At 62.2% G+C, this 21175-nt stretch overlaps 1 protein-coding gene across 3 annotated transcripts in view; it reads right to left on the minus strand.

Moving 5' to 3' along the window:
• The window catches only part of NEDD4L (NEDD4 like E3 ubiquitin protein ligase), an 82486-nt gene extending 82137 nt beyond the window's left edge, over positions 1 to 349 (minus strand). The window contains exon 1 of one of the 3 annotated variants that reach the window (XM_068169347.1): positions 49 to 349. In XM_068169347.1, coding sequence (XP_068025448.1) covers positions 49 to 96 — 48 coding nt within the window. In that variant the 5' untranslated portion in view covers positions 97 to 349. The remainder of the gene's footprint in view (positions 1 to 48) is intronic. The other 2 variants (XM_068169348.1, XM_068169349.1) reach the window with 2 other exon arrangements.
• Between the last annotated feature and the right edge of the window lie 20826 nt (positions 350 to 21175).

Here is a 21175-nt window from a genome sequence, read left to right on the forward strand (position 1 = left end):
GGACGCGCTGCCGCCCCCGGACCGGCCCCGGGGGGGCTGCCGGCTTACCTCGTCCTCGGAGAGTCCGTAGACCGGCTCTACGGCCGCGGCCGCCATGGAGCCGCCGCGCGGGGCGTCCCGCTCGCCGCCGCTCCCGTCCGGCGCTTCGCGGGGGGCGCCTCCCGCCCGGCCCAGGTGAGCCGCCCGCCGCCCCCTCCTGCCGCTGCTCCTCGCCCGCGGGCGGCGGAAGGCGGCCGGCGGGAGCCGAGGGCCGGCGGGAAGGGGCCGGGGGCGGTGCCGGCCGGGGGCGGCGCTGGGGCGCGCCCGCGCTGCCGGCTGAGGCTTTCCGCGGCCGCAGGAACGCTCCTCGCCCGCGACGGGGAGCCCCGGCGGCGGCGGCCCGCAGGGGCGGGGGGAAGCTGCGGGCAAGCCCAACGGCCGAGGTGGCTACCGGGGGCAGGAAGCCCCGCCGGGCCGATTTGCTGCCGCCGCGCTGGAAGGGAGGGAGGGCGGCAGCGGCACAAAGCGAGGGGGGCGGCGCGGCGGGGCCCGCCCCGGGGCCGGCGGGCAGCGCTCACACCCCGCCCCGCCCCGCTCGCCGCCGCGGAAACCGACGCGCGGAACGGGCGCCCCCCGGCGGGCGGGAGTGGGAAGCGCCGGTGCCCCGGCAGCGGGGGCGGTGCGGGTGCCCCGGGGCCGCTGCCGAGTGAGAGCCGCACCGAGGAAGGGCGTGGAGGGGGAGCCGTTGCCCGGCTCCGGCTGGAGGCGGCCGCCGCCGCGATCCCGGCGTCGAGCTCCGCGCCGGGTGCGGAGGAGGCAGCCCCGCGGGCACAGGGTCCCTCCAGCCCGTTACCGGCACCGAGTCCTTGGCCGCCCACGCCGAGCTCGAAGCCGCGGGCGGGCAGCGGGCACGGCAGGCTTTGGGCTGTGCAGCGCAGCCCCCCGGGGGCTCCTGGCCTGCCTCCAGTCCGGCAAACTCCAGGGGGCTGCTGCGGTGCACGACAGGAGCACCCGGGAGGCTCTGGCCACCGAAACTGGCCTGCCACCGGCTCGGGGTGGCCCTCACCATGTTCTCCAGCAAGGGGACCAGAGGCCACTGCCAGCCCCATCACCAGTGCAGCTTTCAGCTCCCTGCTCGGCACAGCCTCTGCTCTCTATCCTCTAGTACCTGCTCTGCTGCAGAGCCCAGGGGACAGGGAAGTGAGAGATCCCTCCTCCCAGAGAGGTTCCCCACGCAGCCCATCAGCCAGAAGGGCTTTTCCCAGCAGCTACCAAAGCTCTTCCTGGGGAAGGGAGTGTTTGACCCCTGCCCAGCACAGGAGCTGCAGCGGTGAGCTGGTGCCCTGCAGCCTGCGAGGGTCCCAGCCTCTGCTCACACCACCATCCCTGGGCACACACTGCACAGGGAACAGCTCACCCAGGAGGGCCTCTGCTCCCCCTGCCTCAGAGGAGCTGCCGAGGCGTCCCCTTGAGCAGCACCCCAGCACCAGGCTCTGTCAGCCTTCCCCTGCCGAGATCAGTCTGGTCTCAGTGCTTCCCCTGAGCTCAGCAGATCACTCTCCCACCTAGACCAAGCTCTTCCCCTGGTGCCACAGAACATCAGGATTCTCCCATCGCTCCCTTTCTCCTCAGCTGCCTCCCCCTTGCCATAGCTCTCCCTATCCCAGCACAGAGCTCGGAGCAGGAGCACAGGACACTTCTTCAGGGGTCTCCTGGGCCACTTTGCCACGATCCAATCCCTGCCTAAGCCCTGGGATGCTGCCACGAGGCAGTGGTCAGGTGAGTGCCAGCCATGGAAGGGGTGGCCCTGGACAATTCAGGCAGTACCTGGACACCTCAAACTGTCACGAGTCCTCAGAGCCTGCTTCCTGTGCTCATTTTCACTGCCTGCTCTCTGCAGCAGCAGAGCCCACCAGCTGGAGCCCCATCCCATCACTGCAGGCCCCTGCAAACAGTCTCTCCCCAGCCCTCTCCTAGGCCCTCTTCAGGTACTGGAAGGCTGCCATTAGGTCTCCCCCAAGACTTCCCTTTTGCATGCAGACAGTCTGAGCTACAAAGTGCATTGCTGGTCCTAGAAACAAGTGATGTAGCTGAGAGGATCACTCACACAACACTTCATCCACAGAAGCTTTACCCTTCCCACGGCAGCTGCCCTGGTCAGGAGTTCCTCCCTGCACCTATTTTGTTACTCCTCTCCAAACCAGATCTCTCAATACTTCTTCCACTCCTCTAGCAAGTATGGGATGAACATGAGTTGGTTTTATACAGCTCCTACTCCTCACAGGGCAAGTCAATTAGAATTGGAAGCCCTTGGTCCTGGAGCACGTGCTGCTTTGGCAAAGCAATGCTGCAGGAGCCACAATCCAACTACTCACTCCTCAGGAGGAAACGTCCACAGCAGCTCCTGCTCTCCCCCAGCCTCCCCCCGACCTAAACAGCTCCTGCTCCACCACTCCTGCACCCAGCCCAGAGCTGGGGGCAAGACCTTCACCAGCCAAGACACCACCCAGAGGAGCTCAGCCCCAGGCAGGAGCCCCAGCCAGCACCCGTGGAGGGGATGGGAGGAGTCATCAATGTTGGCCCTAACAACCGGGGGGCCACCAGGCCCCCCGGCCTTTGTAGTCACCACCACCATCACCCAGTGTGCACCATGGGGAACACCATGGGTACTCACCAGAGAAGAGAGGAGGATCCTCCAGCCCAGATGGGCTCAGCTTAGGGCTGCTGCCCTTCCTGTGGGGAATTAAATAGGGGAGTGGGTGGGGAGAGCCAAGTGGCCGCACCTGGGGCCACTGACTCCAACAGAGCCCAGGTGCTCTGGGATTGGGGGGGAAAGGGGGAAATGAGGCAGGTGGGGTGGAAATGGCCATGCTCCTTCAGCTCCAGCTCACCAGCATGTCTGTACCCCTGAGAAACTGTCCCCTCTGCCTTCCTCCTGCCACCTTCCTCACCACCATACCCAGCCCTGAGCACGGGGACAAGCTCCCTTAGGTCGCTCCCAGGGTTTCTGAGTTCAAGGGGAAGCTTTTCCCTGGCTCCAGCTGCAGTTAGGTGCAGTCTGTAAGTCATGCTCTGAGATGAGATCTGATACCAAACAGTCTCAGCTGAACGAGTCTGTTTGCTGGGGATGTTTTCACATTCAACTTCCCAGCCACTGGCCCTGTGCCACACTGCCCAGCGCAGCGTGTCTCAGAGCAGGAGCACTGCAGCAGGAGCACTGCAGCCTGGGAGGGGAGGCTGTGGCTGCAGGGCACAGGGCATACTGATTTCCTCACGTCACAGAACAGATTGGCTTGGAAGGAGCCTTCAAAGTTCACTTAGTCCAATGTCCCTGCAGCGAGCAGGGATATCTTCAGCCACATCGGGGTGCCCAGGGCCCTGTGCCACCTGATCCAGGACATTTCCAGCAATGCAGCTTCCACCACATCTCGGGGCATCCTGTGCCAGTGTTTAAGCACCCTCACTGTAAACAGTGCCTTCCTTAGATCCAGTCTAGCTTCCTTTAGTTTAAAACCATTGGCCTTTCTCCTATCACAACAGGTCCTGGTAAAAAGATTTCTCTTATGGGCCCCCTTGGAGTTCTAACAACTCACAAGAAGGTCTCCTTCAGCCCTCCTCCAGGTGGAACAACCCCAACCCTCTGCCTGTCCTCACAGCAGAGGCATTCCAGCCCTCTGATCATTTTTGTGGCCCTCCTTAGGTCCAGCTCCAGCAGGTCCATGATTTTCTGTGCTGAGCACTCCAGAGCTGGACTGAGCACTAAAGGTGGGGGCTCAGCAGAGTGGAGCAGAGGGGCAGAACCTTCTCCCTCCACCTGCTGCCCATACGGGGCAGCAGCTTCCAGTGCTGCAGTGGGGCTCAGGGCTGAGCCTTTGCTGCTCCTCCCGACAGCAGCCTGGCAGCACAGCAGAGGCCAAAGCTGGCTGCTGGCCGTGTGGGGCTCTTCCCACCCTGCCTGTCCCCCCCACCCCGTGCCAGCCGCCAGCCCCAGCGGCTGTGGGGGGCCCAGGGTGAATGGCCCTGCTCTGCTGAAGCCCGCAGGAGCCCCGAGGGCAGGCTGCTAACTAGGGGAGCAATTAGGCTATTTTCAGCCAAGGGTGGCCAGGACGGCCATCGAGCGGGCATCGAGCACCCGGCGCCGCCTGCCAGGCACAGCTGGCACTCCCCTGCCACCCCCTGGCTGCAGGTGCTGGGCAGGGCCACAGCGGCCACCCAGCAGGCACAGGGTGTTTGGGGTGGGCAGCCACAGACCTCAGCCTGCTGCCCTTGCAGCGCCTGCTCTGGAGCGCAGCTTCCTGGTCCCCAAGGCTGCACCACCCCCAGCACAGCCGCGGCTGCTCGCAGCTCCGCCTCTGATGCTGCTCGCAGCTCCGCCTCTGATGCTGCTCCCCGGCAAGAGGTTTTCTCACCGCACGCTCGGAACAGGGACAGCTTCCCAGGCAATGCGAGTACTGCGCCGGGGCTGTGCCGGGGCGGCCCTGCGGCCGCCTTTGCTGCGCAGGCAGGAGCTGAGCTGCGAGGGGCTGCAGGCAGAAGCCAGCAGATGAGCTCCTCGTCAGCGTGCCAGCGCTGCCCCGAGTCAGGCTGGCAGGGAGGGCTGAACCAACCCCGTCACCAGCCTCAGTACTGCACTGCCCACTTGTTTGCCCAGCCCTGCTCTTTGCTGATCTCATCACTTCAGGAGGATGCAGCAGCCGGCCCCGGGCCTTTCTAAGGGGTTTGTGATGTCCCCAAAGGAGAAACCTTCCTGTTGGCGCTGCTCTGAGTGCCCTCTGAGCCTGTGCCCAGCCGAGGGCTGCAGCCAGCCCACCTCATCGGTGCTGCCCACCAGGAGCAGAGGATGGCTGAACCTCACCTCTGTGGGAGGCTGCCCCACAGCCCCTGCCTTTGCCTACCTGCAGCGGCAGCAAGCTCTGCCCTGCCCTGCCCTGCCCTGCCCGTGGGATGGCTTCTGTGTTACTCAGCTTCCAGTAAGGCTCTGACACCTCAGGCGTGAGGCAGCTGCCTGACCCTCCCTGTGACCTCCCTGCCGCTCCAGGCCCCGGGCTGGCTGTCAGGCTGCTGACGGAGAGCCGGTGGCAGCCTAGTGTACAACCACCAGCACAAGCCCAAGCCTCGAGATCCGCCAGCCTGCGCTGGAGCTGCTCTGCCGCTCCGGTGAGCAGCGCCCCAGGCAGGCTGACAGGAGGGGGCTGAGCGCAGAGCTGCGGACAACAGAGCAGAGAGCCGCCCGAGCACAGCAGCAGCGCAGCAGGATGAGCTCTGCCCACCGGTGCTGCCAGGCAGAGCGGCCCTGCCTCTCCCTTCACAGCTCCGCTGCTGGGGCACACAGACTGCCAGGAGAGTGAAGCCGACCAAAGCCACTTCAGGTCACTGCTGTGCAGCAGTGCTGCGACCCAGCTCCGAAGGAGAGGGTTAAAGTGCCTGGCCCCGATGTTCCCCGAAGCAGCAGCAGATCTGTTCCGTCGGGACACACTCCCGAATTCCCTCTCTCTCTGCCCCGGAGCGGGATGGGAGCCCAGGCGGCGGGGAGGGGCTGTGCTCCCATCAGCGCTGCAGAGCTTCCCGGACGGGCAAACAAAAGCACCGCGGGGGGGGCTTTCGGCAGCGCCTTCCCCCAAGCCCCGACGGGCGGTGTGAGGTGAGGCACCACAAAGGCTCCGGGAAGAGGCTGCTAATCGCTCTGCCAGGCCTGGCTGTGCCGGTGGCCGGCTCTGGGCCCCGGGCAGGAGCTGCCCGCGGTGTGCTGCCTTGCAGGCTGTGTCAGCATTGCAGGCAGCGGGGCCAGGGGAGCATCCAGGGAGCGATGTGCCCAGGCTGGTGAGAGCCAGAACACGGCAGAGGCTTTTCTGCTTGTGGTGGGTTGCAATTTGCCAGAGCAGCTCCGTTGGAAGCAGCTGGAGGCTGTATTTACCAGCACACGACAGTCTCCAGTGGAGTGCGAGGCACATGTACAGACACACAGCGTTCACAGTGTGCACAGCTACCTACACTAACAGCCAGCACAGGGAGGCCCTGCTCCAGCCCCTCCCTTCCCTGCCTCCCCCTCACCCCTCTGTGCCAGCAGAGGTCAACAGCAGCACCGCCGCGCAGCCAAGGTCCAGCAGCAGCACCTGAGTCTCTCCCAAAGCGAAGGAGTGAGGAGAGGCTGTTTGGGAGCCAAGTCCCCTGGCAGCTGTCTCCCATGGGTGCTGCAGAGTGATCTCTGTACACCCAACAGGGATTTCCTTACCTTGTACCACTTTCTGTTCAAGATCTGTGAACAAAATTTGAAGGCATAGCCTAAAGCTAGCACAGTGCTGCCTCAGGAGCTGAGCTGAGGCTGCCAGCTCAGGAGCAGTGCAAAGATCACCAGACTTCTTTCCCTGGGACTGCACCTGCTGCCTGTGAGCCCCAGGCCTGCCCAGGTGCCTGTGGCACTGATGATGCCAGGCAGACATCCCCAGAGAAGCAAAATCAAAGCAGGCTGAGACCCTTCTGGAGAAGGGCTGCAAAGTGAAGCTGCTCGGCTGCACACAGCCTGTCCCCAGGCTGGCCCTGAGCCCCACACCAGCGTGGGCAGGTGAGGGAGGGCACCCAGCAGAGCAGGGGCTGAGAGCCCTCCCAACAGGGCCACTGAAATGCAGCTGCTTCAGATGAGTCATGCAGCAAACACTGCAGCACTGCCTGCTCTGGGCCCGGGGCTCCCCACGCTGCCGCTCCTCTCACACCAGCCAGGGCATGTGCCACACCACAGGCCAACTGCCAGGCAGCCTTGCTGTGGCCTGACCAATGCTCCAGCTGCTGCTCACCCCTTGAGGGGAAGAAACAACCCCGAGGCTGGCGCAGCTGAGGTGCAGGCTGCCGTCTGCCCTCGTGGCCGGTGGTGCAGCTCCTGAACTTCCCTCTGTGGAGCATCTCCTGTGAGCTGGGCCCGAGCAGGACACAGCCAGGGGCACCAGAGCCACACTCATTAGCAGGCTGAGCAGGCTGGGGGAAGATCAGAGGAGGCTTTTTGATGCTCCTGCCCTTTGAGCTGTCAGCCTGCCTCAGCTGTCTCCGGGCCTGCATTTCCACATGAAAGGCTCCTCTGCTCCCAGAGCAGGCAGCCAGGCTGCACGTTCAGCACAGAGGAGCACTGCCTGCCTCAGGAAGCAGGAGGGAGAAGCAGAAGCCCCCACACTCTCCTGGTACCTGCTGAAAGCAGAAGATGCATCCCCAGCCCGAGGGCAAGGCCTGGAGGACAGGGCAGCGCTAAAGGCTGTCCCTGTGCCCCCAGCTGCTGCTCAGCACTGAGAGCAGAGGCAGGAATTCCGTGAGGGCTGCCACACTCCTGCCCAGTGCAGCTCCCAGCCTCACAGACCTGCTGCCAACCTCCTGCTGCGCCAGCAGAGCCCAGCAGGGAGCCAGGGGAGCCCTCAGACACAGCAGCCCTGCTCTTCCCAGAGCCAGGAGTCAGGTCCCAGGTGATGGCAAACAGCGTGGCCAGCAGGGCCTGAGGTCCCTGGGGTTACAGACTGGAAGGACACCTGGCTCAAGGCAGTGCTCAGTGACAGCTCTGCTGGTCCCCTCACCTCATAGCTCCTGTGTTGGGAGGCAGTCACTGGCACAACTCCTGCCCCAGAGCCCCCACTGCAGGCCCTAAGGGGCAGTGCCCTTGACCAGGAGTTGGGCCCTGTTGGCCCTGCTGGCAGCAGCAGCTCTGGGAGCCACCTGCCTGCCCAGTTCCCCAGCTCCTCCTTTGCTTTGCTGGCCCTCTCCTAGCTCTGCTGGCCCCTCTCAGGCCTGCAGCCTGTCAGAGGGAGCTCTGGCTGCAGGCTGGTGCTCAGAGCACTGTCGGGCTCTCCTGCCCCCCATCTCCTCGCTCAGCACAGCTCTCCCGGTGGAGCTGGCGCGGCGCCTCCGGCAGAGCCCAGGGAGCCGCAGGGACACTGCTGCCTGCCAGACCCAGGGCCGGCGTCCCCAGCCCCTGCTTGCAGAGCTCTCCAGCCTCCAGCACTCGAGCTGAGGCACCTGGGCTCTGCCCTGCAACAAGCGCAGCCTGGTGCCCGGAGCGCAGATGAGCAGCGGCCTCCTCGTCCCCTGTGCCGGGCTGCTCCCCAGCGCTCGGCACACGCCCAGCGGGAGCACAGCCTGGGCAGCCTCTCCTCTGTCATTCCTGCCCCAGCCAGCAATCAGCAACCCCACCCCATCCCAGCCCCAACCTGGCATGCACATCAGCAGGGCTAGGGAGGCCTCTCCCTGCGCTCTGGGGTTTGCAACACCCCGGCCTGTGTGCAGAGTTCAATCCTCTCTCGGGCTGGCTGTGGCTACAGCCTGGCTTCTCCCTCTCTCAAGGCAGAGTGGCAGCACAGCAGCTTTGGGGAGCTTTGTCCAGCCCTTCTCCTGCCCCTGGGAGGACAGCTTCCACTGGCCTGAGGTGTTCTGTGCCTCCTGGGCACAGCAGGGGCACTGCTGCCTGCTCCCACCGCCCCAGAGCAGGCTGCTGGGCGCTGCAGGTGTTCCCACCCCAGGGGCTGGGGCTGCAGGAGGACCTTCTGCTCAGCAGCTCACCCCCCTTTGCTTAGCTCCTGCTCAGCAGCCTCTCTGTGTCTGGCACTGACCTGGGGCTGCAGGAGGACCTTCTGCTCAGCAGCTCACCCCCTTGCTTTGCTCCTGCTCAGCAGCCTCTCTGTGTCTGGCACTGACCTGGGGCTGCAGGAGGACCTTCTGCTCAGCAGCTCACCCCCTTGCTCTGCTCCTGCTCAGCAGCCTCTCTGTGTCTGGCACTGACCTGGGGCTGCAGGAGGACCTTCTGCTCAGCAGCTCACCCCCTTTGCTTAGCTCCTGCTCAGCAGCCTCTCTGTGTCTGGCACTGACCTGGGGCTGCAGGAGGACCTTCTGCTCAGGAGCTCACTGCGGTGGGTTGAGAGAGAAGGCCCAGCTTTCTCTCCCCCACAAAGGGAAAGAACCCCACAGCTAACTCAGCTGGAGAAGGGCTGCTATATTTTACAAGCCATGTGGAACATGCAAGATATGTACACAATACATACAGTATTTACAATATGTATACAGAAATATACAGCAAAGTAAAAAAACAAGGATACAGGAACAAACTCCCTCCTCCAGACAGAGGAGGGTCCCTCCCGTACCCCCTTCCCTCCCCCTACCTCCCTTTTTTCCCCAAGAGGGCTAGAGAGAAAGAAAAGGTAATTAGTAAGGATGAAGTTTTGGTTAGGCCTTAGAAGCACATGCAGGATTAGTGATAAGTGCTTATCTGGTGTCCAAGGTCGCTCTGGCAGGGAGCCCAGAGGCAGACAGGCTGGAAGGGAGAGGGAAAGGAGCCAACTGAGAAAAACTTCCAGCTGTGCTAAAACTTAAAGCTGCCTTCCACCAATCTCCCAATGAAACTCGTTTAGACCTGTCTTCTGTTTACAAACATTCAGCCAGAGTGTCCCAGCACTGTCCCTTTCTTAACGGCACCGCCTCACACGGCCACAGTCCACCCCTTCTAAACTATTTCATTGGCTGTTCGTACTCTCCATCCAATCCAAAACAATACTTACAGCTCCTAAGTGAAGTCCACAGCCCGTTCCGGCTATGCTCAGATGTGGATGATTCAAAAGTCCAAGAAAATCAGAAAATGAGAACAATGGAAAACAGTTTGTTTCTTCACCGACGAAGCAAAGAAAAGGGAAACAGGGAATCTCAGGGTCTCTTAGTTGACTCAGGGCTCTCAGGGCTCTCAGGGTTCGTGCACTGTAGATTCCTCGTTGACTCTTCCTTTGGACGCGATGTAGCTGTACAACAGTTTGAAATTAAGCTCTTTCAGCTAAAGTTAAATGTCTTTGTGGAATACACTGAATTTCACCATTCTCCTGCATCACCCAATAAGTGTGACCCGGACCTTCAGCTGAAACCACCCCTCAGACAGGCTTAGCCTCTCCTGAGGGCGAAAATACCCAAACAGTTTTACCTAACAGATTCTTTTCTCTAACAACAGGAACTCTGTCACCTTCCACTTTCTGTAGCAGATCTGAATGTGCAGGTCCAGCTCGGTTCACTGAAACTCTATGTCGTAGGGTTGGAAGCGTAAGGCCAAAAAGCCTCCTCCCTCCCCCCTGTAAAGTAAAGGGAAAGGAAATTGAAGGGAAAGGGAAAAAAACCCTCACAGCTGAATTAGCAAAGCAATGAGAGCTGTATATTTACAAATCAATATAGGATATGCAGGGGAATATACAAATTTACAGTACTTACAATATATACAAAGATATACAATAAAGTAGCACAGAAATGAGAGTTCCCCCCTCTGCTGAGGGGGTTCCCCATCTCCACTCCCCCCTCTCTCCCCCTTTCCCCAGAGCGGGTTAGAAAGAGAGAGAAAGAGAAAAAAAGTTAGAAGCAGTTATGTGTTAGTTGGAAAGCAGTTAATACAGGCCTTGCCGCTTATCAGTTTTCAAGGTCAAGCCTTGGCCGAAAGCCCAGAAACAGCTGCTGCTGCTGAAGGAGGGGAAAACAGAACTGAACTGGAAAAGTGCAGGAAAGCCCAAGATACCCTGCTGCACTCCCAGTTCAGAAGGTGCTTCCTCCCAATCTACCAATGAAATTAGTTTAGATCCGTCTTTTTCGTTTACCAACTTCCGACCACCATATTCCCTTTCTTAAGGGGACAGCCTCAAACGGTCACAGTCCACCCCTTCTAAACTATTTCATTGGCCGTTCATACTGTCCATCCAATCCAAAACAATACTTACAGCTCCTAAGTGAAGTCCACAGCCCGTTCCGGCTATGCTCAGATGTGGATGATTCAAAAGTACAAGAAAATCAGAAAATGAGAAAAATGGAAAACAGTTCATCTCTTCGCCGGCGAAGCGAAGAAAAGGGAAACAGGGATTCTCAGGGTCTCTTAGTTGACTCAGGGCTCTCAGGGATCTCAGGGTTCGTGCACCGTAGATTCCTCGTTGACTCTTCCTTTGGACGCGATGTAGCTGTACAACAGTTTGAAATTAACCTCTTTCAGCTAAAGTTAAATTTCTCTGTGGAATACACTGAATTTCACCATTCTCTTGCATCACCCAATAAGTGTGACCCGGACCTTCAGCTGAAACCACCCCTCGGACAGGTTTAGCCTCTCCTGAGGGTGAAAATATCCAAACAGTTTTACCTAACAGATTCTTTTCTCTAACAACAGGAACTCTATCACCTTCCACTTTCTGTAGCAGATCTGAATGTGCAGGTCCAGCTCGGTTCCCTGAACCTCTACTATTTACCAGCCAGGTTGCTTGTGCTAAATGTTTTTCCCAGTTTTTCAGAGATCCACCTCCCATGGCTTTGAGAGTGGTCTTCAACAAACCGTTGTAGCGTTCAATCTTCCCTGAAGCTGGTGCATAGTAGGGAATGTGGAATATCCACTCAATACCGTGCTCTTTTGCCCAGTTCTTTACAAGGTTGTTCTTGAAATGAGTTCCGTTGTCTGACTCAATCCTCTCTGGAGTTCCGTGTCTCCACAGGACTTGTCTCTCCAGACCGAGGATGGTGTTGCGTGCAGTTGCATGTGGAACTGGATAAGTTTCCAACCATCCAGTGTTTGCCTCTACCATAGTAAGCACGTATTGCTTACCAGAACGAGAACGGGGTAGAGTGATGTAGTCAACCTGCCAAGCTTCACCATACTTGTACTTGGACCATCTGTCACCATACCACACGGGCTGAAGTCGCTTTGCCTGCTTCTGTTTACAAACATTCAGCCAGAGTGTCCCAGCACTGTCCCTTTCTTAAAGGCACAACCTCAAACGGCCACAGTCCACCCTCCTTGCTCAGCTCCTGCTCAGCAGCCTCTCTGTGTCTGGCACCCACTGCTCAGTGCCAGAACAGGAGGAGTGCAGGAGAGGAGCAGAGTGTGGCCTGGCTGACTAGGGAGAAGGTTAAGCTGCTGAGAGGACAGGAGCACAAGCCAGGATCTCCTCCTGTTCCTCCCCTCTGAATGACTAAGAGACACCTTGCTCTCCGCAGGCTCTCCCCAGCCTGGCTGCCAGCTATGTTTGTGTGCAGCCTGCACTGCTCTCAGCTGGGGGGCTGGTTCCGGGGGGGTGTCTCAGTGCTGGGCCCAGACCACACCTCCCCACGCTCTGTATCTGGAGGGCCTGCTGCTGGTGCAGGGCACGCCTGCCTCCGTCCCAGCCTGCTCCTTGCTTTCCCCGCGGGGCCAAAGACTGGGCTGAGGTTGGGCAATGCTGTTTACAGCAGCCCAGGCCCTCTGCCCGCCTCCTGCAGCCCTTTGTGCGGCCCCCATCAGCAGCGGCTCGCAGGCCCATCACAGCCATTCCAGAGAAGAGCACAGCCCTGCCGCCCGCCCTCCCCCCAGGCTCCTCACTGCCTCCTGCTCCCTGTGCACAAAGCGGCACCGAGAGCACAGCACCGCGGAGAGGGAGGCTCCCAAACCCTGCTGCGGAGCCACGGCGCACAGCCAGGCCCTCCCTCTTGGAGGGGCTGGGCAGAGCTGAAACCCTGCACATGTTCTGGTGGCACCGAGCCCCGGGCTGCTGAGCCTGCCCTGCTGGCACAGGGCAGGGCACTGCTGCTGCTGGGGGCACAGAGAGCCGGGGGGAAAGGCAGGAAGGCAGGGAAGGCTGATCAGAGAAGGCAGCCCTCCTGCTGTGGGTCACTCTGGGTTGCCACTGAGCTGCATCAGTAGGGCTGGCCCCACTTTGTAACATCACCCTCGTACAGTGCTCTGCTCCTCTCAGCTTCAGGGATCTGCCTCCAGCAGAGCCCAGGGCACCCTTCCCACCACGACTGTGTAGAGTGTGCTGCAGGCCTCAGGAGGAGCAGCAGTGCCCCCAGATCATGACCTGTCAGACCTTTCAGACCCTTCCTAGCATGCAGAGCACTCCAAGGGGGCACAGCACGACCTTTCAGCCCCACCACCTGCTTCCTGTCTCTCTCTGAGCAGCACAAGGACCCTTGCCATCTGTGTGCACCAGCTAAGAGCACACTAGCAGAGGTCTGGAGCCTGGAGGTCTGAGGAAACCCCAGGGAAGCCTTTAGCCTTCACCTCAACTTCCAGGGAAAGCTGCACCACCCCTGACAGCTCCAGCTGGGCCCAGGGCAGCTCCAGCTCGACTTCCCCTGCTGGCTGAGCTGCACAGCTCAGAGCAGTGCACTCTGTGCAGCAGTTTGCAGAGAGCAGCTGTCCCTGGGAGCCTGCAGGGGAGATGGCCCTCAGTGGTGACTCAGCAGCTCCATCCTCACCCAGCCTCTGCCACCAGCAGTTTCCTGAGCCCCAGGCAGGGCACACACAGGTTAGGAGCACTGCCATGGGTGGCTGCTGCAAGCTGTCACACCAAGCACTGGCACCTGAGTGTAGCCAGCAGGCTGACAGAGCCACCTGGACGTCCTGCTGCTCGGGATGAAGGTTACCAGAGAGCACTGCTGGGGTCAGGAGCAGCACACTGCTCACGGAGCGCTCAGAGGAAGGCTGCCACGGAGCCCAGAGGGCAGCTTCCCCCTGCCTGTCAGACTGGCCAAGCACCCCAGCAGCACCAGAGAGGAGGGGAGAGGGAGCAGAGGCAAGTGAGCTGCAGGGATTAGCTAGAGCAGGACTGGGAGGAGCAGAGTGAGCAAAGGGTGAGTAGGAGGCAAATAAACCTGAGCCGTGGGCGGGTGAGAGGTACAGAGAGCAGCTCAGAGCCATGAGTCAAACACTGAGGCACGAAACAGTCCACAGAGGCTACCCCAGAGCCTCCTCCTTCACTCAGCAGTGTCTGCAAATGCCACTGTGCCAGGGATGTGCCACAGAGCCTGCAGCCACCTCGGGCTCAGTGCTGTTTGAAGGGTGAGTCAGAGCTGGGGCCTGTGTCAGCAGTGTCCCAGGGCAAGGCAGAGGGGCTCAAAGCTGCTGGCAGCTGCAGGGACTCTGCAAACCCTCCCAGGGGCTGGGGCACACTCACCAGCAGCTCTGGGCTCCCAGGGCTCTAACCTTTGGCTGAAATCAGCTCTCCAGACCTTCCCCCAGGCTCCTCTTGCCTGCTCGGGGGCTGCCACTCGTGTCCCGTGGGGCAGGGATGTCTGTCTCCCAAACACCTGCACAAGAGGCAGCAACAGAAGTGACCTTGCTGGGCAGCTGGAGGCCAGGCCCACAGCACAGCCCAGGCTGGCCAGGCCGAGGTGGGGCTGGCAGCTGGCACAGAGCAGGCTCCTCACAGCCCTGAGAAGGAGCCACCTCTGAATCACACCTGTGGACACTGCTTTCCTTGCCACCCCCACAGCACAGACAACAGAAAGGCCCAGAAGAGACTCTCTGACCCTCTGCTACCCTGCTCCCACACCTTCCCTCTGCTTCTGGAAGCTAACTCTTCTCTATAGCCCCTCCCAAACTGCTGGGCCCCATGGGCAGCAGGCAGCTCAGCCTGCCCCGGGGCCACCCAGTGCTCCTCTCTGTAACTCCCCCAGCTGGGGGTCCTGAGGAGGTGAGTGCCTTGGCACCACAAGCTGCCTCTGCAAGCTGCAGCTGGAGTGAGGGGCAGGGGCATGCTGCCAGCACAGCACCAGCAAGGAGTGGGGAAGGGGTGGGGAGGCTGGGAGCAGAGCTAAGGAAGTGCTCTGTGCCTGGGCAAGGACAGGAATGGGCTGCAAAGCCAAACACCTTTGAGGTGGCTGGCAGGAGAGAGCAGAGGTGGCAAAGCACAGCTCAGGGGGCTGCCAACAGGCCCCTGGACTGACCCAAGCTCACCTCCATGCCCAGGGGCTGTGGCACCCCCTGCCAGCCCAGACCTCAAGCACCCAGCAGAGCCCAAGCTCCTCTGCTGCTGGCAGGACAAAGCACTGTGTGCAGGACAGACAGGGCTCAACTCTGCCTCAAGAGGAGCTCAGGACTTGGGCTGCTGCTCTTTCTGCCCTGCCTGGCTACACATCACGTGGGGACTGTTCTGCTGCCATTGCTCTCCATCTGGCACGCCTGCAAGAGGAGCCAGTGATGACTCCCCTTGCCAGGAGCCCCTGCAGGCAGCAGGGAATGCAAATGGCAGGGAGGGGGTCAGGCACCTCTCTGAGTCAAACAGCCTGGAAGGGCAGAGCCCTGCTCTGAGACTGAAGCACCTCCCTGCTGTCTGTAGAGAAACCCTCAGCAGCAAGGCAGCCCCACGGATCCATGTGGAATGCCAAGCCTGGAGCTGCCCAGGGCCCAGCAGGTTTGCATGCCTGTGCCACAGGAGCAGCTTTTGCTGTCTGCCCAGAGTGCTGAGCACAGCCCTTGCTGCTGACACCTACAGGATGCTGACGGCGGGCAGGGGGAGCTGGGGACGCGCTGCCTCCTTCCACTGAAGCCAGGCTCTGCACAGCTGCTCTGCCCAGAGTCCTCTGCAGCACTTCTGAGGGCAGGGTGGCTGCCACTGGGTGCTCTGAAAGCAGAGGGAAGAGCAGGATGTGTGTGAGATGCTGAGGCCATCCTTACCTCCCTGCTCCTCTCCAGCAGCTCGCAGCTCCCAGGCTTCCCAGCAGCCTGGCCCTGGAACTGGAGCCTGCTCTCGGAGTTCCAGCCTCCGGGAAAGGCAGACACAGCCTGGAGACAGAAGGCTCTCTGCAGGCAGGTGGATCAGCCAGAAGCCAGCCCTGGTTGTTCACCTGAGGGCACAGGTTGAGCACTGCTGGAACCTGCCTCTCAGCTCACCCAAGCACGGCAGGAGAAACTCTCCAGGGAGCTGCTCAGTTGCTCCAGGCTGGGGGCTGCCACCTCGGAGCCTTGGCAGCTCGTTTCCTTGCTGAGTGGCAGCAGGGAGAGAGGAAGACTTGAGCTAAGGTGCTGAGCCCCGTGTGTTGTGCCAGGGCATCCCAGGGGAGCACACTGGCACCGTGTGCCTGCTGCTCTCAGCACCACACAGGGCACTGAGCAGTGCCAGTGCTCAGGCACAAGACAGAAGATGCCACTGTGGGCAAAGGCTCCAACACCACCTTCAACCCATGTGTTGAGCCAGGTGCTCCAGTCTGAGTCCCTCTGGTTGTAAGAGGAAGGGCAGAGGCTGGAAGGGGGAGCGGAGCACCCCCCGGCCCGGTGCTGGTGCAGCCGGCTGGCAGGCACCCCCCGTCCCTGCGCTCCCTGCGCTGCAGCAGCCTTTCCCACCGCGCTCTGCTGCATCAGGCACCTTTCTGGAGGGCTGTGGCGCAGAGGGGAGGGGCCAAGGCCCGTGTGAACTCTGCCAGCCACCTGGGTGCCTCCTGCCCGGGCACCTCTCAGCAGGGACTGCGCTCAGCTGCCCCTGCGAAGCCCTCTGCGGGGCCTGGAGCGCTCCGCCGGCTGGCTGCCGAGCGGCGCAAAGCCCAGGGCCGAGGGCCTGCTGCCCCCCTGCGGGGCCACCTCTCAGCCCCGTCCCCACAGACACGGCGGCACCACGGAGCTGCGCGGCGGCAGCTGCGGGGCAGGTCCCCTGCGGCCGCTCTGCTGGAACGCCGCTGCGGTGCTGCAGCCCACTCCCGAGCTGTTACATAAAGCGGCTCTGGAGAGGCTGCTAACAGCAGCGGCTTCCCCTGAAAACAAACAAACTGACTCACTTCCACGTGGCAGGGCCCTGCCGGCACCCAGCCGCTGCGGGGGGAGAGGGAGAGCAGGGCAGAGCCGCTGCGGGGCGCAGCTGCGCCCGCAAACCTGCGGCCCCTGCGCCGCGCCGGCACCGCAGCGCCCACGGCCCGCTGCCCGGAGAGCGCAGGGCAGCCCTGACCCCTGGGGGTCCCCACACCCTGCTTCTGGGGCGCACACCAGCCAGCAACCCCGACCTGCTGCTCCGTGGGGGCCTCTGCAGGCAGGCGGCACGGCAGCTGGGCAGCTGCAGACTCCATGCAGCCACAGCACCTGCCCTGCAGCCCTCTGCTCTGCCCTGCAGCTGCCCCCAGTGCCTGCAGCTGCACCCAGTGCCTGCAGCATGTCAGACTCCATGCACAGCAGCCCCTCACAGCGCCTGGATGCACAGCCTGCAGCCACAGCACCTGCCCTGCAGCCCTCTGCTCTGCCCTGCAGCTGCACCCAGTGCCTGCAGCTGCACCCAGTGCCTGCAGCATGTCAGACTCCATGCACAGCAGCCCCTCACGGCACCTGGATGCACAGCCTGCAGCCACAGCACCTGCCCTGCAGCCCTCTGCTCTGCCCTGCAGCTGCACCCAGTGCCTGCAGCTGCACCCAGTGCCTGCAGCTGCACCCAGTGCCTGCAGCATGTCAGACTCCATGCACAGCAGCCCCTCACGGCACCTGGATGCACAGCCTGCAGCCACAGCACCTGCCCTGCAGCCCTCTGCTCTGCCCTGCAGCTGCACCCAGCAGCCCTGAGTCACTGCAGGGACTTTGTAGAACTCAACTACAGCGACTCCCAGGGTTTGGGGTCAGCACTGTTTGCCAGAGCTGCTTTCCTCCCCGGGGCCTCCCTGCGGACAGGCAGCTGCTGCACGCCGGTTCCTCCTACGCCTCCAGCCGGCCAGCAAGTCGCGCAGCCCAGCTGCAGCCTGGCACACCGGTCCTGAGCCCCGCCGGCACCAAGGCCTCCCGCGGCTGTCTCACGGGGCGTTCTGAGCACGGAAGTGCCTCCAGCGCCCTGCAGGAGGCGCTCGCTGCCGCAGCACAGCCCGGCCAGGCTGCAGGCTGCAGGCTGCGCCCCAGCAGCGCTCCCGCGGGCTGGGCTCTCCATCTATCGGCCGCAGGAGGAGGAGCGCGGCCGGGGCTGGCAGCTCACCCTGCGGCTCGCAGAGAGGAACCTACAGCAGGCTGAGCCTTTGCTCTGCCCCTTTGCTGGCTGCCCCCTTCCCTTCAGGCAAGCAGCAGCACAGGAGGGGCACAGCACCGAGTGGCTCTGGGCTGTGCCAGTCACCTGGCTTGGGAAGCAAACCTCAGCACCCTGCAGGGCTGGGGGAGGCAGGATGAGAGAGGACTTGCTCTGCAAGCCAACAGCATCACCCCAGCCCCAGAGAAGCTATCAGCTGTGCCTGAAAGCTTTGCACTGCAGAGCTGGGAAAGGCTAAAAAGAGACCAATGCCTCACCCCCAGCTTGAGCCCAAGCCAGCAGAGCAGGCCTGAGTGCACAACCAGCACAGAGTCATTGCTGCAGGGCTTGCCTTTGCCTGGGGCTTTCCTGGAGTGAGCCAAAACACCATCTGAGAACACACTGCAGCCAGGACTCCATCTGCACCAGCAGCACCTGGCCAGGGGGCCAAACCCCGCTGCCACCCACCTCTGTGAGCACTGACAAACACCCAGCTGCCCTGTGAAAGCACAGCAGCAGCTAGGCCTGCAGCCAGCCCGGCCCTGCAGCCAGCCCAGCCCTGCAGCCAGCCCTGCCCTGCAGCCAACCCTGCCTTCCAGGGACCCAGGCCCCCTCCTTGCTGGGTGGCAGGCAGGGGATGCTGCATTGCTGAGGCACTGTGGCCAGGAGCAGCTTTCGTTGCGCTGAGCTCTGACCCGCAGGGAAAGCTTCCCGGTGAGGGTGAGCTGCCAGGCAGCTGGCACCGCCTGACAGCGCAGGGCAGTCCTGCTCTAGGCCCAGGGACACCTCTGGGGGCAAGCAGGGGAGCTGGGAAGCAGCAGCTGGCTCGGGAGAGTTAACCCAAAGCACGAGAACTGACCCCAAAGCCGTGGGACCTTGCACTGCTGCCCAGAGCTGAGCACTGTCACCCCCTCCTCAAGGAGGTGCAGCACTGGGGATGCTGACAGACTCATCCCAACCCCTAGCAGCCAGGACAGCTTCCACCAGAGCTGCCAGGGCAGGGGCAGCAAACCAGCAGCAGGAGCACTGCATGGCTCTGGAGCTTCCACTTGGACAGGCAGGGCCAGACAAAAGGCAAATGAAGCTCCGTTTAGCTGAGCTGGTTTGAAAGGAAGCAGGACAGAAGCATCTGTTCTACCAACTGGGGCCAGGCAGAGCAAGACGTGGGAAGGGTTCCTGCAGGGGGAGCACCCTGAGCACCAGAGCACTGGGCCCAGCTCCCAGCTCCCAGCTCCCATCCCCACGCCGGGATCAGGCTCATACTGCACGTTGGCTCTGGCTCACCAGCACACCAAACCCGGCTGCACTTCCCCTGCCAGAGCCTGCAGCCCCTCTGAGCACCCCGCAGGCAGCAGTGACCAAGCACTGCTGTGGGGCAGGAGCGTTCCCTGACCCTCTGCTCCCAGCTGGGCTGCAGGAGCCTGGGGAAAGCGCCCAGCCGCCCGTGGGAGGGGAATGCAAACCGCAGGAGCGAGGCCAAGGCGCTCACCACCCAGGCAATGAACCTCTGCAGCTGGCTGCCAAGCAGCTGGGGGAGGCACCTTGTGAAGGTCAGAGGGCTCTGGCTGGGCTCCCACTAACCGAGCAAGGCTACAACAACAAACCCACAGCGCTGCCCAACAGCTTCTGGAGGCTGCAGCGCCCGAGCCGAGACCTTCGCCTCCTTCACTGCAATGCTCAGAGGGAAGTGGATGCCCCTGGGGATGCTGCTGAGCCATAGGGAGGCCATGCTCAACAGCCATGCCTGTGCTCCTCAGCTCTCTGCCCAAGCCATGCTGAAGGGCTCTGCAGGGCAGAGCCAGCCGGGGTTAGGCTGCAGCCCCCGCAGAGGAGCAGCTCTGTGCAGGGCTGAGCCTCTGGAGCCAGCAGGGGCAGCGGCAGGGGCGGGCACCAGGCTCCGCTCCTCTCCCTCCGGCCCAGCCGGGGACGCCTGCTTGGTGAGAATTGTCCACTCGAGACCTGGCTGAGCTTCTGCTGCAGCTCTGCTGGGTGTTGGTGTCAGTGCAGAGACCTGCAGCTCCAGCTTTGGCACCCAGGGTTGATGAACTAGAGCTGCATGGCTGGCAGGCAGTGCCAGGAGCACCGGCAGGCCGCTCCCAATTAACCCTCTGCACTACTTCCACTTTCGGACCTGGGGGCAGTGCCAGTCCTGGCTGGGGCAAAGAGGCAAACCCTGGCGTTGTCAAACAGATCCCATAGGAGCCCTGGGCTCTGGGACAGGCAGATGCCAGGACCTTACCCATAACCCAGCAATATCAAACTCAACACCTTTGCCATGGCCCTGCAGGAAGAGGTTTCTGGGAGACACCAGAAGGCACTGAGGGCAGGGCCCTGGCTGCCTGTGCTCCTGTGGGCAGCAGGCAAACAGCCTGCAGGCTGGGAGACAGGGTGACCTGAGCCACACAGCCAGGACACTGCCAGCAGCAAACTCTGCCACTGCCTGGGTTTCAGGCCAGGGAACCCTCAGCCAAGGCCAGCAGCGCTGGGGAGCACAAAGTGGAGCCTGTGAAAGCTGAGCTGAACTCACACTTACAGCCAGGGCTTGTCCCACTCCTCTGACGAGGTCCAGCAGGCTCCAGAGAGTTTGCAGCAGCCTGGAAGAAGAAGAACACAGTGAAGAGGACTGCAAAGAGATAGATGCTAACTGCAGTGCTGCCAGCCCTAAACCTAAGGACTTCCTTCATTCATTAGCAGGCAAAGCTGCTGGAGTCTCAGCAGTCAGCACCCTGCAGCTCCCCAGGCTGCCCAGTGCCCCTGGGGACGGCAGCCAGGGGGCCAGGCTGACCCTTCACCCAGGCCAGGTCGGGCCCCTGTGTCCCAAGGTCCTCTCTGTAGCACTGCAGTGCTGCTGAGACAGCCTCAGGCCACGCTGCCACTCCAGAGACCCCAGGGGCAGAGCCCAGCTGGACGGCACCAGGCTGCGGGGCTGGCAGCTTCTGCTGGCCTGGAGCCTGCCCTGGAGCCCTCTGCCCCCCACTGCCACAGGGCTGGGGCCTGGCCTGGCACGCTCGTCCTCCCACAGCAACAGAGACAAGGGAGGCCTGGGGCTGTCTCCTCTTCCTCCCACAATGGCTCCAGACCTGCTGCCCCCCAGCCCTCTGCGGGCATGGCCCAAGGCTCAGCTGTGGCTGCCCCAGGTTATGATACCCAAGGCAGAGCTGCTGGAGCCCTCAGGCAGCCCTGGAGCCCTCAGGCAGCCCTGGAGCCCTCAGCCAGCCCTGGAGCCCTCACACAGCCCTGGAGCCCTCACGCAGCCCTGGAGCCCTCACGCAGCCCTGGAGCCCTCACGCAGCCCTGGAGCCCTCACGCAGCCCTGGAGCCCTCACACAGCCCTGGAGCCCTCACACAGCCCTGGAGCCCTCAGCCCTGGAGCCCTCACACTGCCCTGGAGCCCTCATGCAGCCCTGGAGCCCTCACGCAGCCCTGGAGCCCTCAGCCAGCCCTGGAGCCCTCACGCAGCCCTGCAGCCCTCACACTGCCCTGGAGCCCTCACACAG

The sequence above is a fragment of the Melanerpes formicivorus genome, unplaced genomic scaffold, assembly GCF_026170545.1.
Source record: "Melanerpes formicivorus ecotype bairdi unplaced genomic scaffold, bMelFor1.0.p_v2 SCAF_179, whole genome shotgun sequence".
In the NCBI taxonomy this organism is placed as follows: domain Eukaryota; kingdom Metazoa; phylum Chordata; class Aves; order Piciformes; family Picidae; genus Melanerpes; species Melanerpes formicivorus.